The sequence below is a fragment of the Notolepis coatsorum genome (assembly GCF_963971535.1).
Source record: "Notolepis coatsorum genome assembly, chromosome: 17".
NCBI classification, from domain to species: Eukaryota; Metazoa; Chordata; class Actinopteri; order Aulopiformes; family Paralepididae; genus Notolepis; species Notolepis coatsorum.
Window position 1 is genome coordinate 33,451,277 of NC_140181.1, and position 18,775 is coordinate 33,470,051.

The 18,775-nt window shown below is 44.7% G+C and overlaps 1 protein-coding gene across 1 annotated transcript in view; it reads left to right on the forward strand.

Moving 5' to 3' along the window:
- The window catches only part of tfe3a (transcription factor binding to IGHM enhancer 3a), a 94,471-nt gene that overhangs the window by 36,198 nt on the left and 39,498 nt on the right, over positions 1-18,775 (forward strand). Inside the window, exons 2-3 of the mRNA XM_084332909.1 lie at positions 14,244-14,357; positions 17,282-17,338. Of these exons, the coding sequence (XP_084189035.1) occupies positions 14,244-14,357; positions 17,282-17,338 (171 nt within the window). The remainder of the gene's footprint in view (positions 1-14,243; positions 14,358-17,281; positions 17,339-18,775) is intronic.

Here is an 18,775-nt window from a genome sequence, read left to right on the forward strand (position 1 = left end):
GCTCGGTTAGGAGACGCTGCCCTTGACTGTTGTCTCGACGAGTTCCTTGAACCCCTGGCGGAGGGAGAGGGTGTTGCCTTGCGGATCAGCTGCTCCATTAGCTGCGCTTGTAACTTGTCGCGCTCGACTTCGCGCTTGGTGAGATCTGCTTCTCTTTGGGCACCGGCAGCGGCGCGCTGGGCGTCGGCCCGGTCTCTTGCCATATTCTCTTCCGTCTGGAGGCGTCTCATCTCCAGGCGTATGCGCTCTTCTTCGCTCCGTTGTTGCGCTTGGAGTCGATCGCGTTCGCCCTGAAGTCGATCACGTTCGGTAGAGGCTGTCAGGCTGACGAGGAACGCCTGTTGTAGCATCCTCTCCGCTTCGCTGGGGGAAGGCGGTTGTGGAGGTGAGCCGCTCCTGTGTGAGCCGCTCCTGGGTGTACTCGTTGGGGAGTCCTGGAGCTCTATTTCCTCGGCGCTCTCCTCCTCTTCTTCCGTGCAGAGTTCTCTCTCTGTAGGGTTGTCTTCCTCCCGGGGCTGGTCGGGGACTACTTCTTCGGTATTGGCGGGGGGTAAAGGCATGTCAGCTCCCTCCTGGTCCCCACCGTGAGCTTGGTCAGTTACATTAGAACCTACTGGGGCCTCTGTGGTCGGGGAAACCTGGTCGTTAAGGTCAGACATAATTTTACTTTCTACTTTTACCGCGTTTACCGTTTGTCGAAGGCTAGGTAGTTGACTGACAGCGTAATCCTCTAAGTACTGAGGTGTCTGTCGTCGGCGCCGCGGGCGTTCTACGTTAGGAGGACCGTTTCGTGGAGTGTTCATCATAGGCCATTTTAATATTAATAACACTATATTAATATTACACTAGTTACCCTCCGGCTTGAAGGACCAATTGTAACTGAGGGGTACAATTCCCTGACTGTATTGATAAGTATGGTATTATTAAACCACTACCTCTTGTACTTTAACTTCTGGCCATCCAGTACATGATATAGATATGATGAACACTTTCCCACCTGATGAAACGAAGTCCACACAAATGTACAAATCGAATATTTAATATAGCAAAAGGTATATACAACGTTCACTTGTTTACACTTATGATTTGAAATGCACTTGTATGGCAAATGAGTATTCGTAGGTAAATCAACATTGAATGTCCAATCTCTGGTTACGCAGGGAGTAAGTATACAACCCGGTTCTCTAGGGAACTATAGCGATGGTACTTAAATGATTATAGCTGGATACACTAAAGGGGGGGGGGGGGGTCCCGCTGGTTGTAAGACAGTAGGAGGGGGGGGTTAGAGAAGCCGCTGGCGGTATCCCATCTGGCCGACGATTTCTTGGGAGAATTCAAAGTCTTGAACACGGTGCCCACAGAACCTCGGTCCGCAGATGAATACAGCTGGACCCTCTGGTGGACGGTAGCTGCCGGTCCACAACGGAGAGACGTGAGGCGACCTCACTGGTGTAGAGCGCCGTCTCACCTGGACTCCTCTCCGGGGGGTAGTTCCAACACTCCGCAGTGTTGGCCGTTATCCATGGAATAATCAAAGCACCCAAAGCATAATCCAAGCCGTGGAAGGCTCGCCGTCGTCCGGGTAGAGTAATCCAATGTACAGGTCCAGTCGCCCTGGCCCGGAGCTCCTCGGATGCAAGCACCACTAGTGGTCTGCCCAGCCTGGTTAAGACTCCAGATAACGTCAGGAACGATGGGGGTACTGATAACTTTATAACTCTAACCGAACGATGCACCATACATAAATAGACTATTATTAGCTTAATAGAATACGTCCAACTCGACGGTATAGTGCCAAACTATGACAATTCAACTATTAATCCACACGATATCTCAATGCCTATTCTGAGGCCAAGTAGGCCTTACTGCACCACACGTGCGTCGTGGGTGAGGCTTCGCGTCTGTTACTCGGTTGGAGGGTAAAGAACTAATGGACTAAAAAAAGTTCTACTTTACTTGCGCCATATATATATGCGCTGTGAACAAATAGTACCATTCGTATTTCGCCAGACGTATTCCTACGCGGAACCGGGCTTGCCACGACATGTTGGGCGGCACGATTGAACTTGAACCTAGGGGTATGGCTGCTGGCGCCAGGTTCTCGTCCAATGGTAGAATGAAACTATTATGGGCTGTTTAGTAGACTAAAGGGATATTCAGTGCATATTGTACAAGGAATATACAGGGGATATCAAACGATATACAAATACCATTAAATATATATCCATAAATAAATATATATATTCGGTTTAATCTGATCCTTCACAACACTAATCCAATCCAACTTTATTTATACAGCACGTTTAAAAACAATAATGTTGACCAAAGTGCTTCACAATCAATCAATAATATAGTAAAAAAAACACATAGACTAAACACAATACAATGCACACAGAACTACAAACAGATTACGGCAGCAGACTGTAAATTTTTTTAAATGCTAGGGAGAACAGATGTGTTTTAAAATGGGATTTAAACATTGGGAGTGTTGGGGCCAGCCTAATGTGGGGGGGCAACTCGTTCCAGAGTTTGGGGGCTGTAACCGCAAACGCACGGTCCCCCCCTGTTCTTTAGCCTGGATTTGGGGACAACAAGGAGGGACTGGTCAGCAGACCTCAGAGACCATAATGGGGTGTAGGGGTGCAGGATCTCGGTGAGGTAGGGTGGGGCCAGACCATTTATTTATATGCAAACAACAGAATCTTAAAATGGATCCTAAACTGCAGAGGCAGCCAATGAAGGGAGGCGAGGACAGGAGTGATGTGCTCCCGTTTGCGTGTCCCTGTCAACAGCCGAGCAGCAGCGCTTTGGACCAGCGAGGCCTGGCCAATGCCAACGTAAAGCGTGTTACAGTAATCCAGCCGTGTTGTCACAAAGGCATGCATAACTCTCTCAAAGTCCTTAAAAGAGAGAAGGGGCTTGACTTTGGAGAGTTGCTTCAGCTGGAAGAAGCTGGACCTAACCACAGAGTTAATCTGTTTGTCCATTTTAAATTCATTGTATATTTTCACCCCCAGGTTGATAACTATTGGTTTGACACATGAGTCAAGGGGGCCCATGTCTGGAGGTGAGGTGCCAGGCCCGCTTGGTCCGAACATAATGACCTCGTTTTTTTTTGTCATAAAATTTTTTAAAGTTCAAGCTTTTATGTCACTGAGACAGTCTAACAGGGGTTTTAGAGTGTTGGGTTCATCACGCTTTAAATGCAGGTATAATTGTAGGTCATCTGCATAAAAATGGATGGTTCTTGATAATAGACGACAGTAGAGGTACTGCAGTGGAGGTAGAGCAGTCGTCTGGCAAGTGATTAAACTGGATGTGTCCTTGAGCAAGACACTTAACCCCTAATTGCTCCCGATCAGCAGGTTGGACTTGGCACCTTGCATGGTTGTTTCCGCCGTCGGTGTGAATGTGTGAGTGAATGGGTAAATTCAGAGTAACAAATTGTAAAGCGCTTTGGATAAAAGCGCTATATAAAAAAGCAGCCATTTACCACCCTAAGGGGAGCAGATACGGAGCGAAGAGGAGGGGCGCCAGGATGGAACTTTGAGGTACACCACAGGGGATGGAAGCAGATGATGACTGAAAATTGCCCTGACGCACAGAAAAGCTCCTATCTGACAGATAATAGTACACACTATAGTATAATATAGTACACTATAATGTTGCTTCATGTATGATAAGATTAGATGTTCTTTTTTAATCCCTTGGGGGAAATTCAGGTATCATAGTGCCATGGGGAGGGGGAGGGGGGGTACAGGTACAGGCAGGGTAATATAAATTACAATAAAATATAGATCATACACAATGTCTATAGACTGTAGGCCTACATTAACGCACTACCCAGATGATGCAGATGAGAGAATAACTTTATTATTTATGATGCAGATTGATGTTTGTAACACAAAAATGAAACAAATACCCAGTAAGTTGCCTCATCACAATTCAGTAACAGCTATATCATAGATGTACTATCAGGCAAACGTACAGCCGTTGCTTAATATTGATTTGACTGTTGGCCTCTTTGATAATCAAACATCAAAGTGAGTTTGGATGAATCACAGGCAAGGGTTCCCCCTGGCGGCTGTAGTAGAAACAACACTTACTGGCTTTATTTCTCAGCCAATATTCATTCTCTCTCTCTCTCTCTCTCTCTCTCTCTCTCTCTCTCTCTCATCTCTCTCTCTCTCTTTCTCTCTCTCTCTCTCTCTCCCTCTCTCTCTCTCTCTCTCTCTCTCTCTCTCTCTCTCTCTCTCTCTCTCTCTCTCTCTCTCTCTCTCTCTCTCTCTCTCTCTCTCTCTCTCTCTCTCTCTCTCTCTCTCTCTCTCTCTCTCTCTCTCTCTCTCTCTCTCTCTCTCTCTCTCTCTCTCTCTCCCTCTCTCTCTCTCCCCCCCCTCTGTGTTCGGTGTGTCAGCTCGTTGGTTTGTCAGCTCGGTGGTCCTGCTTAACGGGTCTGTTTTAAAGGGAAAGTAAAGCTTTGTGAGGAGTGACGAGATGTTTATTATTATTCTGTGAGAGAAGAGGAGGAGGTAGAGAGGAGGAGTAAAATGGCCTCCTAGTAGTGACAGAACATGGATGTTATTCCACCTTCTTCGGTTCGATGTCAACAATAATAATAATGTTAATAATGACCGAGGATCGATGTTTATGAAACACCATGGCGACATACCGGGGTGACGTCTCCGCTCGTCATATCATAGTTTTGGTGTTTATTTATTAGGTGAGTGGTTTTGTGAGTGTGTGTGTGTGTGTGTGTGTGTCAGTGTCTGGTGGACTAATAGTGTGCTCTATCAATGTTAACATTCTCAGATATGAGTGGGGGTCTCTTTCTCTGTCCCTGTCTGTGTATTTGTCTCTATTCTTTAACGTTAGGCTATCTGTATGTCATGTATGTCATATATGTTATGATGAATTGAAAATGGGGGACCCTGGTGGAAACAAGACGAAAGTCTTTCTCTGGTCTGCATCCCCTTAACAATTGTATGTATTGAGATGTACTGTACTGTACCCATTCTGCAATCTGTTAATAAACTTTTCAATCAATCAATCAATCAATCAAGGCCTGCATCTATCTATCTAACTGTCTCTATCTATCTATCTATCTATCTATCTATCTATCTATCTATCTATCTATCTATCTATCTATCTATCTATCTATCTATCTATCTATCTATCTATCTATCTATCAAATGTGGAGGAACAGTCAACAGGTGTTTGTAAACATTGTCTTCTGCAGAATATATTTTAGCCTAGTTTTATATATGCCCCTCTCTCTCTCTCTAGCTCTAGTATGTCTAATTTTCTGACATCCACTTGCTCTCCAAGAACCACAGTTGCATAAATCATAATGCAGATGTGTGTCCATGCAGCATGTCATGGTTCATCATCATGTTATTGAGGTCCATTCGCATGTCATTAGATATTATCTGTTGTTGGATAATATTAGAGAGATAAAAGAGAACATTTATTTTCGTAACTGGCTGTTCTGTCAGCAGGTTATAAATAAGCTAGTTTACTGTAGTGCTACTAGCCACTAGCTAGCATGGTTTACTGTCAGTGCTACTAGCCACTAGCTAGCATGGTTTACTGTTAGTGCTATTAGCTAGTAGTTAGCATGGTTTACTGTAGTGCTACTAGCTAGTAGTTAGCATGGTTTACTGTAGTGCTACTAGCTAGCATGGTTTACTGTCAGTGTTATTAGCTAGTAGCTAGCATGGGTTACTGTGAGTGTAGTGCTACTAGCTAGCATGCTTTACTGTTAGTGCTAGTAGTAGTAGTAGTAGTAGTAGTAGTATATCATAATTTACTGTAGTAGTATCTATCATGGTTTATCTATCATGTTGTACTGTAGTAGTAGTATCCATCATGGTTTACTGTAGTAGTAGGCTATATATCTTGGTTTACTGTAGTAGTAGCTATCATTTCTTTTATTGTAGTACTAGTATCTACCATGGTTTACTGTAGTAGTATCCATCATGGTTTACTGTAGTAGTATCCATCATGGTTTACTGTAGTAGTATCCATCATGGTTTACTGTAGTAGTATCCATCATGGTTTACTGTAGTAGTATATATCATGGTTTACTGTAGTAGTAGCTATCATTTCTTTTATTGTAGTACTAGTATCTACCATGGTTTACTGTAGTAGTATCCATCATGGTTTACTGTAGTAGTATCCATCATGGTTTACTGTAGTAGTATATATCATGGTTTACTGTAGTAGTATCCATCATGGTTTACTGTAGTAGTATCCATCATGGTTTACTGTAGTAGTATCCATCATGGTTTACTGTAGTAGTATCCATCATGGTTTACTGTAGTAGTATCCATCATGGTTTACTGTAGTAGTATCTATCATGGTTTACTGTAGTAGTATCTACCATGGTTTACTGTAGTAGTAGCTACTATCATGTTTTACTGTAGTAGTATCCATCATGGTTTACTGTAGTAGTAGCTATCATGTTTTACTGTAGTAGTATCCATCATGGTTTACTGTAGTAATATCCATCATGGTTTACTGTAGTAGTATCCATCATGGTTTACTGTAGTAGTATCCATCATGGTTTACTGTAGTAGTATCTATCATGGTTTACTGTAGTAGTATCTACCATGGTTTACTGTAGTAGTAGCTATCATGTTTTACTGTAGTAGTATCTACCATGGTTCTGTATCATTAGGGGATCCGCTCGGCATCACTCATGCACTCCCTCGCGTACGTGCACGCGCACTGAATAAATTCCACAAATGTACCTTTAATACCAGTATTCGTCTGACCACACCCCTCGTTAGCTTACCTTCATAAGCAGGTGTGTGGTCACCTGCTCTCCTCCTTCTCGCTTTCACCACAAGGAAGTGCCTCGGTAGTACCCCACTTGACGTGTTGTTAAAGTTGAAAAGAGTTGTGACGAGTTTACATTGTGCTTAGTTTTTTTCTTCTCTCATAAATATTCGATAGAAAAATCTAAGTCATAATGTATTCTTCGGAGAGTAGACCTGCTAGACCTACTCTTCACCAGCGGTTCTCCATTCCCGCCTCCGTCGTGCGTTTTGGTGCTGGGCTGCTGCCACTTTCGTGGTTGCCGACCCAGCCCAGGAGACAGCCGGTGGATAGTTTGCCTCTCCGAAGAGCCGAGGAGTCGGTGCCGTCGCTCCGGCGATGGCCTGATCTCGACTCTGGTTCCAGGGAATCGTCCGTTGGTGAACGGGCGGTTGTTTTGGAGCCGGAGGATTCCTTGCTGGTGGAGTCAGAAGGCTTCCACGACGTCGAGCTGCCTCCGTCGTCCCTACCACTGCCTCTACCGCCACTGCTGGCCCCTCCAAGAAGGCCAGGAGAAGAGATGGCGCTTCTGCTACCGCCGGCCCATCCACGACCGGAGGAGACGGTAGGGAACGTCGAGACCAGCAGACAGTTACCTACCGTCCCTCCGGGGCTCCTCGGGGTGGCAAGACTCGAGCGGCGCGAGGTGGCAGACGCCGCTGAGAGTGACTTTTTCCCTCTGTGTCCCCTCTCCTTTACACCCTCCCCGGCCCCTTTATGATTGTGTTTTTGTGCCAAAATATACAATAAAAAGTTCCCCGATATAAGGGGGACTATGTTTTTGGCCAAACAAACTGTGTGTTTCTTCAACAAATCATATGGTGGGGTTGCGTAAATATGAATCTGCACTTTTACGTTGTGAGATGAGTCGTGTTGTGTTACGAGATTAAGCAAGGTCTGCAACATACACTCAGTCGTAGGAGGTTCTATTAGCCTGACGCTCCACATGCAGGTAGAAACTGGTGGTATTCTGTTGCTTAAACAAAGTATATGTGTCCCACAATGCTGTTGTGTTAGTTGCAGTAATACTCGTACACACACGTTCCACGGCCTAGCCGTTACTCTCGGTCAGCGTTTTTGCTATGTACGACATAGTCAACGGGTGTAGGATTCACACGCATGCGACTTGTTTTGTTGTAAATCCTGTTCACATTTTGTGGGTAGCGGGCATTGTATTAGCTTACGCTATACATTAGCATTTCTACCGGAGGTTTCAAAATGCTACAGTTGTTTTTGTGTGTAGGGAAAGAAGGGTTTTTTGTGAGGGGGTGTCGAATAAACCCCTCCTTCCCACTTGATTGGTTTAGGAGATTTTATCTCATTCTGCTGAGCCAGTCAGGGCCGAGCCGTTAGGACGTCTATTACAAACAGGAGCCGTGTGCAGGGTTTCCCCCGTCATAGCGATGTTGCTATGGCGACGCCTTCCATGAGTTACAGAGTGTTAAGGTGTCGAGTTAGAGCGTAGGGCTTATGGGTCTGCTACGCTCGATTTATGTGTAAACTTGAGTCAGTTGGTCACGTGACTCACAGTTGGCATGTCTTTTTCATGACTACGACTCATGTGGGAAGGTTTCTGGGAAGGTCCGGTCTTTACTCTTTGACAAAAGGAGTGACTGGATGTAAAAACATGTAAACGTTTTTTTACTCCCAGCTGTGCAGTTGGGTTCATACGGGTGATGCTTCTTCTTTATTATTATAAAGAGTTGGATGTGTCTATATGAATTGGAAATGGGGGTCCCTGATGGAAACAAGACTAACGTCTTTCTCAGGTTTGCCTCCCCTTAACAATTGTGTGTATTGAGCCGTACTGTGTTGTAGGGGTGGACGGTATAAACGGTATACGGTATAAACGGTATGAATTTGCTCTACGGTATGGATTTTGACTATACCGTGTAACCGGTAGTGCAGCTCTAAAATAGCAATGACGTCATGTAACCACAGCGCGACTATTTCACTCGCATTTGCCCCTAAAAATAGATAGAATTAGTCATAGATAATAGATATGTGCGAACTGGAAAAAGTTATTTAGGAGGCTTCGCGCAGTGGGCGTGCCAGCCCCTACCGCACGCATGTAAACACGGGTCTAGTAGTCTAGTGGGACGGGACACGGGAGCGTCTCCCTGAGCTAACGTTAGCTTAGCTACCGTTACAAAATGACCCAGTCAACTATTCACTTTTAGTTTAATACATGATGGGGCATTGTCTAACCGAACGGTATCTAGTCGGCCAGCTACCGATAGCTCCTGACATCAACAAACGCTCCACAAAGTCTAGTACTAGAGACGTGTATGCTACCTGTTAGCTCACGTTAACGCAAGTTAGTTCACCGTTCAAAACTAAATGTCCCATTGAACTAAATAATTCACTGAGGCGTTGTATTAACGTTATATATGCAGTAGCTACAGATAGCTCCTGATATCAATGTCTTATAACACTGATTCGATGCGTATTCGAGCTGAGGGCTTGCTAACGTTATACCAATACAATAGGGTCCAGGTGCAGCGCCGGAGAATCCTGGCCGTAGCTCTGCTCGAGGCTACTCGAGTATAGGTCCAGGTGCAGCTCCGGAGAATCCTGGCCGTAGCTGGAGGCTACTAGAGTACACACAGACAGTGGAGCTTGTTGCGTGGTGGCGATGTCTCGCAGATAATACAAGTACAAGTCTAATTATATAATATATATATTTTATAAAAAAAAAATTATATAAAATAAAAAAAAAAATTATCAAAAACGATGATACCGTGATATATACCGTTACCGTCTATGCTTCAAATTATACCGTGATATACATTTTAGACCATACCGTCCACCCCTACTGTGTTGTACCCTTTCTGCAATCTGTTGGTTAAAGTTTTCATTCATTCATTCATGGAGTTGGTTGCATCCCGCCCCTCTTGTCGTTCCCCTGGGCGTCTTGGGGATTCAATAAGATGGTCTAAATAGCCTATTATTGATGTGGATATGCCCAACGCACACATAGTGCTAGCTCAGGATGTTCTGTTGGACATTAGGTAACTGACTGGCGCGCCTTGGTTGCTTGGGGTTAAAACAGCGTTTTTATAAAGCAATTGGGATGGGGGTTTTCCTTTTCCGACGACCTGTGTGGTTGTCGACGGGTTCTCGTTCATATCAGGGGATGATAACGGAATGGATCTGAACATTGTGGAAGGGTCTCACGCCCTGGGGGTGGGCCGCCGGGCGCGGTTCGCACCGAAACGTCTGAGTGGCGCCTTCTTTTTATGTTTAAGATCAACACGCATATCTGCCCCTTCTCCTGGAGTTGGCAGGTCGCCGTGGTTAGGGCACGGGACTGGTTCTGGTCACGCTGGTCCGGATCAGTTAAACCCGTTGTCCGCCGGGGATGCAGATCTGCTGTTCTGGTACCCTGAGGGACTTGGGCTTTTTTCAGGGGAAAAAATGCTAGGTCGGTCCGGGTGTCGCAGGGTTAAGCGCTATGGAACCCTTGTTGGGTACATTGTATTCTACGCTGTCGTAATGGCTTACGGCCGTGCCAACCTGTACACGCCCGATCTCGTCGGCTCTCGGCCGCCACGCAGGTTGGTCTTGGTTAGTACTTGGTTGGGTGACCTCCTGGGAATACCAAGTACGGGGTGTTGGGGCTGGTTTTCCATTCTTGCGCTCTTCTCTTACGCGTGGCAAAGAGGGGCCTGTTGGAGTGGTCTTTGACCTCCTCGGGGGACCCTGTGCTCCCCGTATCACCGGGCCCGGTCCGAAGTAATGTTTTCGTTTACCCCGTAGGCCCGGGATAACCCTGTTGGAAACTGGAACACGGTTACTGCGGCAGGTGTGTTTTGGAGTTTTTTCCTGGGGGGTTATGGGACCAACCACCGCATAGGGTAACGACTGGGTGGTTGGTTCTCTGGTGTGTTGGGGCAGTGTCAACTCCCGGGTTAACCGGTTGAGGGTGCCCCTGCACGTTCATGACGCCTGCCAATCGTGTCAGCCTTCTCTGCCTCCACCCCTCTGGGTGGGGGTTTTTAAATGGAGGCTTGGTCATGCAACAACGCCAGCATGCGCCCCTTCCGCCGGGGCGGCTGTGTTCAGCTGTCCCCTCTGGCGCCTGTCTCGTCCGCAGTCTCCAGGCTCGGGTTAACAGCCTGTTGCCTGGTCTTTTCCCCGGTGCGCTGCCTGCTTCCGTTGGTTATCCTTTTTTGTGCTTACGGCCATGCTGACTGCCTGTTCTGCAGGGTCAGTGTGCCAGGCGGTGTACTATTGGGGGGACAGGGCCCGCTCGGCTGAGGGGCCTTTGTCCGAATACGCTGGCGATGTGGGGGGCGGGGTCACTAAGGTTGTTCCCTCCGTTCGTTCCCGGGTGGCATGCGGGTTGTGCGTGTGTGTAGTCGTGGGGTCAAGCCACGGTCTGCTCACCCTGTGCGTTGAGTTGCTTGAGTGCCTCTTCGCACGGTCGGGTCCGTCGCCCTCCCGGGAAACCTCTAATAGGGGGGGTGCCCTCCATTAGGGGGGGTCGGGGGGGCTCGGCCCTCCCTGTTCTGATGGTTGTGGGGGGCCTTCAGCGGGGTGTATTTGTCGGCCGGTGGCTCCGCTCGGCCTCCCTATGTGCATGAGTGATGCCGAGCGGATCCCCTAATGATACAGAACGTTAGGTTATGACTATAACCAAGTTCTGTTAATTAGGGGTGACGCTCGGCATCCGACGCCGCTGCAGCCCTTGACCTCACCTTGTGGTGAAAGCTTGGGAAGGAGGAGAGCAGGTGACCACACACCTGCTTATGAAGGTAAGCTAACGAGGGGTGTGGTCAGACGAATACTGGTATTAAAGGTACATTTGTGGAATTTATTCAGTGCGCGTGCACGTACGCGAGGGAGTGCATGAGTGATGCCGAGCGTCACCCCTAATTAACAGAACTTGGTTATAGTCATAACCTAACGTTTACTGTAGTAGTATCCGTCATGGTTTACTGTAGTAGTATATATCATGGTTTACTGTAGTAGTATCCATCATGGTTTACTGTAGTAGTATCCATCATGGTTTACTGTAGTAGTATCCATCATGGTTTACTGTAGTAGTATCCATCATGGTTTACTGTAGTAGTATCCATCATGGTTTACTGTAGTAATATCCATCATGGTTTACTGTAGTAGTATCCATCATGGTTTACTGTAGTAGTATCCATCGTGGTTTACTGTAGTAGTATCTATCATGGTTTACTGTAGTAGTATCTACCATGGTTTACTGTAGTAGTAGCTATCATGTTTTACTGTAGTAGTATCCATCATGGTTTACTGTAGTAGTAGCTATCATGTTTTACTGTAGTAGTATCCATCATGGTTTACTGTAGTAATATCCATCATGGTTTACTGTAGTAGTATCCATCATGGTTTACTGTAGTAGTATCCATCATGGTTTACTGTAGTAGTATCTATCATGGTTTACTGTAGTAGTATCTACCATGGTTTACTGTAGTAGTAGCTATCATGTTTTACTGTAGTAGTATCTACCATGGTTTACTGTAGTAGTATCCGTCATGGTTTACTGTAGTAGTATCCATCATGGTTTACTGTAGTAGTATCCATCATGGTTTACTGTAGTAGTAGCTATCATGTTTTACTGTAGTAATATCCATCGTGGTTTACTGTAGTAGTATCTACCATGGTTTACTGTAGTAGTATCCACCATGGTTTACTGTAGTAGTATCCATCATGGTTTACTGTAGTAGTATCCATCATGGTTTACTGTAGTAGTATCCATCATGGTTTACTGTAGTAGTATCCATCATGGTTTACTGTAGTAGTATCCACCATGGTTTACTGTAGTAGTATCCATCATGGTTTACTGTAGTAGTATCCATCATGGTTTACTGTAGTAGTATCTACCATGGTTTACTGGAGTAGTATCCATCATGGTTTACTGTAGTAGTATCCATCATGGTTTACTGTAGTAGTATCCATCATGGTTTACTGTAGTAGTATCCATCATGGTTTACTGTAGTAGTATCTACCATGGTTTACTGTAGTAGTATCCACCATGGTTTACTGTAGTAGTATCCATCATGGTTTACTGTAGTAGTATCCACCATGGTTTACTGGAGTAGTATCCACCATGGTTTACTGTAGTAGTATCCATCATGTTTTACTGTAATAGTAGCTATCATGTTTTACTGTAGTAGTATCTATCATGGTTTACTGTAGTATCTATCATGGTTTACTGTAGTGTAGTAGTATATCATGGTTTACTGTAATAGTATATCATGGTTTACTAGTAGTATATATTAGTTAGTAGATTATTGATTGATTTATTAGTTCAACAAAGAGGTGTGCCGCAGGGCTCAACTCTTGGTCCACTTCTTTTTTCTATTTTTATAAACGACCTCCCTTCAATTATTTCTGAATGTTGTATTCAGCTCTATGTTGATGACACAGTAATTTACACCTCCAAATCCCCCCTATCACATATTGAATTAGCTCTGCAATCTGATTTTAATTCCTTGCAACATTGGCTAGCTGCTAACAAATTACTCCTTAACAAAAGCAAATCATGGGCGGTCAGGTGGCGTAGCGGAGATTGTGCTCGTCACCAATGCAAGAGGCTGCGGTCTCGACTCCTGGAGAGTCAGCATTGCCTTGGCTTGGGCTGATCGCTATACTAACTCGTTTGGCTGAGTTAGGGGGAGGGGAGCCGTGGGTGGGTCCTGGGCGTTGTGGACAGCGACCCCTACAGTTCGGTCGGGGCGCCTGCTCAGCGAAGGTAGGATCTGGTGAGAGGTAGTGCGGCCTCCCACACGTTACACTCTCCCAGTGAGAATCTGCGCGGCCAGGCTGGCTGCCGGCTGGCTGCACATGCGTCGGAGGAAAGCATGTGACAGTCTCCGGCCTCTCGGACCAACAGTAGGGGAAAGTGCGCAACAACCAGGAAGGGGGTTGGGAATTGGCATAACGACTAACAGTGGGATGGGAGAAAAATCGGAAAAAGAAGGAGGGGGAAAAAGATAATCAAACAAAAGCAAATCATATACAATGATCTTTGGTACTCGCCAGTGCATCAAATCAAAAGCCAAATCTCGTTTATGTGCTATTCATAGTTTAGATGGTACACCTCTGCAAAGAGTCGAACACACAAAATACTTGGGTGTTTGGCTTGACTCTGAACTATCATTCAAGTGTCACATTGATCATATCGTAAGAAAAAATTATCTTAGTGTGGGTATTCTCTACCATTCTCTACCTTCTGAAAATGTACATACATTATATTGTGTTAGGAGCCCCTCGAAAACGAGATGCTACATCTCAAGGGGTTATTCCGAATAAAGAATTTCAATATATATCATGGTTTACTGTAGTAGTAGCTATCATGTTTTATTTTATATTTTCAGTAACACCCCCCTCTCTCTCTCTCTCTCTCTCTCTCTCTCTCTCTCTCTCTCTCTCTCTCTCTCTCTCTCTCTCAGTGTGGAGCAGTTTCTACCAGAATCAGGTATAGTAGCTGACATTGATATGGACAGTCTACTGCCAACAGAGTCTGATTCCTACTACCAGCTGAAGAGCCAGCCAATCAGCGTCAGGTACACACACACACACACACACACACACACACACACACACACACACACACACACACACACACACACACACGCACCAGCGTTTCCGTTAGCCGGTAATTACCGGTATTTGGCCGGCAAAATCTGTTGAAGTCCGACAAATTTAATCTCTCCGGTCATAGTGTCCGGTGAAAATAGTTCCCTCTGGGCACAGTTTGATTATTTGAATTGTATTTGGATGGGCTGGAGTTGGGTGGCCTATGCGATGAACGAAACAATCATTGCGTTTGTTGTCGTTGCTTCGCCAAGCAGCCGGTCTGGTAATGACGACGCTGTGTCAGTGAGAGCTTGCTGCTGGATTTGCGGAAGGCATGCAGCTGCAGACCCACAGAACCCACCAGCTTTGCTGGCACAGTGCGGTCCCCAGACCTGGAAAGCTGCTCTGCGGGTCTGCAGCTGGATGCTTCTTGCAAACTAACTGCAGGCGGCTGGCCGGCTCGCGCTGATATTGTTGGACCGGCTGCTTGGTGGAGCAACGATGAAACGAATGTAATGAATCGTTCGTCGCATGGGCTATTTAATTTTGGCCTGTTTTGGTACGGTTCGGGTGGTCAAGTTGTGCTTGGAGGGAGTTGTTTTCACCGGACATTATGACCAGCACCAAGTCGTTGGGAGGTGGAGATATACATCACGCAAACCCACGATAATGTTGCCGTCTCTCTGCCAAATTTCTCAGTTCTTCGCTTGATATAATTAATACAAATGTCCAATATAACGGAATTCGTTAGCTCATAAAAATGTGATTATAACAGACTGCTGTTTATTAAGGTCGGGCAGACTGCCCACCGACACCTCAAGTCGGCAGCAGCACGCAGTCTCGAGGGACTTATTTTATTTGGAATATATTAATGACTGTATATACGCAAAAGTAGCATAGTTTTAAGTTAAAATATTATAAATGCCTTGATGATGTCATTCTTTATATAGGCCTATCAATTGTTTTTAAGCTCAATATAAACTCTGACCGGAATTTATCCCATTTGTCCGGTAGATTGAAATCTACCGGACACTCGGACCTGCAAAAAAAAATTCTAACGGAAACCCTGACACGCACACACACACACGCACACACACACGCACACACACACACACACACACATTCTTTCACTTTCTCTCATAATTGTCTGTCTCTGTAACCACTTTCCCTGCTGTTGGTTTATCCTCTCTCCTCTCACCTAATTCTATAAACATACCAGATGTTTATAGTAGTATATACTGTAGTAGTAGATACCAGTAAATGTATAGACCAGTAAAACATACCGGTAGATTTATAGACCAGTAAAACATACCAGTAGATTTATAGATCAGTAAAACATACCAGTAATTGTATAGATCATTTACATTTACATTTACATTTAGTCATTTAGCTGACGCTTTTATCCAAAGCGACTTACAAGTTCTGTACGACAAGCCATCAGGAAGGGCACAACTCTATCAGCTGAGTAACAATGTTCATCAAAGTGTTGAGTGCTACAGTGTAGGTTAGTTTATTAGGACAAGTGCATGACAGTATGGTTAGTTAGGGTTAGATAATTTTTTTTTTCTTTTTTTTAATTCAGATAATGGTTGAAGAAGTGCGTCTTTAGTCGACGGCGAAAGATTGGACGTGTTTCGGCTGTCCTAACTGGGGTGGGTAGTTCATTCCACCATTGTGGGGCAAGGATTGAGAATAGGCGACTTCTCTTTGATGACCCTCCCGGAGCTTGGATAGGAGTAGGTCTGAGGCGGCCAGAAGATGCAGAGCGTAGGGGTCTTGAGGGTGTGTAGTTAGAGACCATTGACCGGAGGTAGGCGGGAGCAGTTCCCTTTGCCGCACGGTATGCTAGGTCGAGGGCCTTGAAGCGGATTCGTGCAGCAATGGGGAGCCAGTGCAGGTCCCTAAGAAGTGGGGTGACATGGGCCGACTTCGGTAGGTTTGAGATCAGGCGGGCCGCTGCGTTCTGAATGAGTTGAAGGGGCTTAGTGGCAGTGGCCGGGAGGCCAGCGAGCATTGCGTTGCAGTAGTCGAGGCGGGAGATGACTGTTGATTGGACGAGGAGTTGGGTGGCTTCTTTTGTCAGGAAGGGGCGGATCCTTCTGACGTTGCTCAGGAGGAATCGGCAGGTTCTGGTTGTCGCTGCGATGTGAGCAGAGAAGTTCAACTGGTCGTCGAGGACAACACCAAGGTTCTTGGCGGTCAGGGACGCGGTCACAGCTGCATTCTCGACTGTGATGGAAAGGTCGGTCAGGGGGGAGGATTTGGCCGGCAGGTGGAGCAATTCTGTTTTGCTTAGGTTCAGTTTGAGGTGGTTGGTCGTCATCCAGGCGGAGATGTCGGACAGACAGGCCGAGATCCGCTCAGAGACGTGGATATCTGAGGGAGGGAAGGAGAGGAAGAGTTGAGTATCGTCGGCATAACAGTGGTAGGAGAAGCCATGAGACATGATAATGTTACCCAGTGATTTAGTGTAGAGGGAGAAGAGAAGGGGTCCTAAAACCGAGCCCTGGGGGACACCCGTCCGCAGGGGGCGGGTGGCCGACAGGGTCCCTCTCCATGACACTTGGTAGGAGCGGTCAGTAAAACATACCAGTAGATTTATAGACCAGTAAAACATACCAGTAGATTTATAGACCAGTAAAATATACCAGTAGATTTATAGATTATAGATCATCACTATAGGCAAGGTCTAATGTAATACATATTAATGTAACATCATCTTAATATAATATAATATATTATATCTTAATATAATATATCTTAATGTAATATTATATATCTTAATATAATATATCTTGATATCATATAATAATATCTTAATATGATATAATATATCATATATCTTAATATTATATATATATTGATGTAATAACATGACATGTTATAGTTTATGTCTCTCTGTCTCTTCCAGCTCGCCAGTAGAAGTGTCCTCTCCTGTGTCCTCTCTATCATCGACCATGTCTTCCAGGTGAGACCATGTAGGGTTAATAACATACCAGTCTAGATCAAGGACCTTATTTTACTACAGTACGATCTGGGTACTACAGTAATAACTGAGTACTGTCTGGTGGTTATTGCAGTAATAACTGAGTACGATCTGGGTACTACAGTAATAACTGAGTACTGTCTGGTGGTTATTGCAGTAATAACTGAGTACTGTCTGGTGGTTATTGCAGTAATAACTGAGTACTGTCTGGTGGTTATTGCAGTAATAACTGAGTACTGTCTGGTGGTTACTATAGTAATAACTGAGTACTGTCTGGTTACTACAGTAATAACTGAGTACTGTCTGGGTACTACAGTAATAACTGAGTACTGTCTGGGTACTATAGTAATAATAACTGAGTACTGTCTGGGTAATATAGTAATAACTGAGTACTGTCAGGTTACTACAGTAATAACTGAGTACTGTCTGGTTACTACAGTAATAACTGAGTACTGTCTGGGTAGTATAGTAATAACTGAGTACTGTCAGGTTACTACAGTAATAACGGAGTACTGTCTGGGTACTATAGTAATAATAACTGAGTACTGTCTGGGTAATATAGTAATAATAACTGAGTACTGTCTGGGTAATATAGTAATAACTGAGTACTGTCAGGTTACTACAGTAATAACTGAGTACTGTCTGGTTACTACAGTAATAACTGAGTACTGTCTGGGTAGTATAGTAATAACTGAGTACTGTCAGGTTACTACAGTAATAACTGAGTACTGTCTGGGTACTACAGTAATAACTGAGTACTGTCTGGTACTCTGGTTACTACAGTAATAACTGAGTACTGTCTGGTTAGTGGTTACTACAGTAATAACTGAGTACTGTCTGGGTACTACAGTAATAACTGAGTACTGTCTGGGTACTACAGTAATAACTGAGTACTGTCTGGTTACTACAGTAATAACTGAGTATTGTCTGGTTACTCCAGTAATATTCTGAATACTGTCTGGATATTACAGTAATAACTGAGTACTGTCTGGGTACTACAGTAATAACTGAGTGCTGTCAGGTTACTACAGTAATAACTGAGTATTGTCTGGCTATTACAGTAATACATTTGTACTGTCTGGTTACTAAAGTAATATCCTGAGTACTGTTAAAAGAATACAAGACAAGTAATTAATTGCAACCCTCCATTAAAATGAGAGTTACAACCTCCCTCTTCACTGTACTTTGAGAGAAGAATCACTGTTGTATTAATGAGAGTTACAACTTCCCCCCTCTTTACCTTTAGAGAAGAATCACTCTTTTGTATTTAATTTTAAACTGTATGATGTTTTTACTCAGTTGGATTAATCATCCAATCTATTCCAGAGAGTCACCCCACAAACAAACAAAATACACATGCTTTTATGTTAAGAGTAGTGCGAACACACAGCTGTTTTAGATAGAATTTCCCTCTTAAAT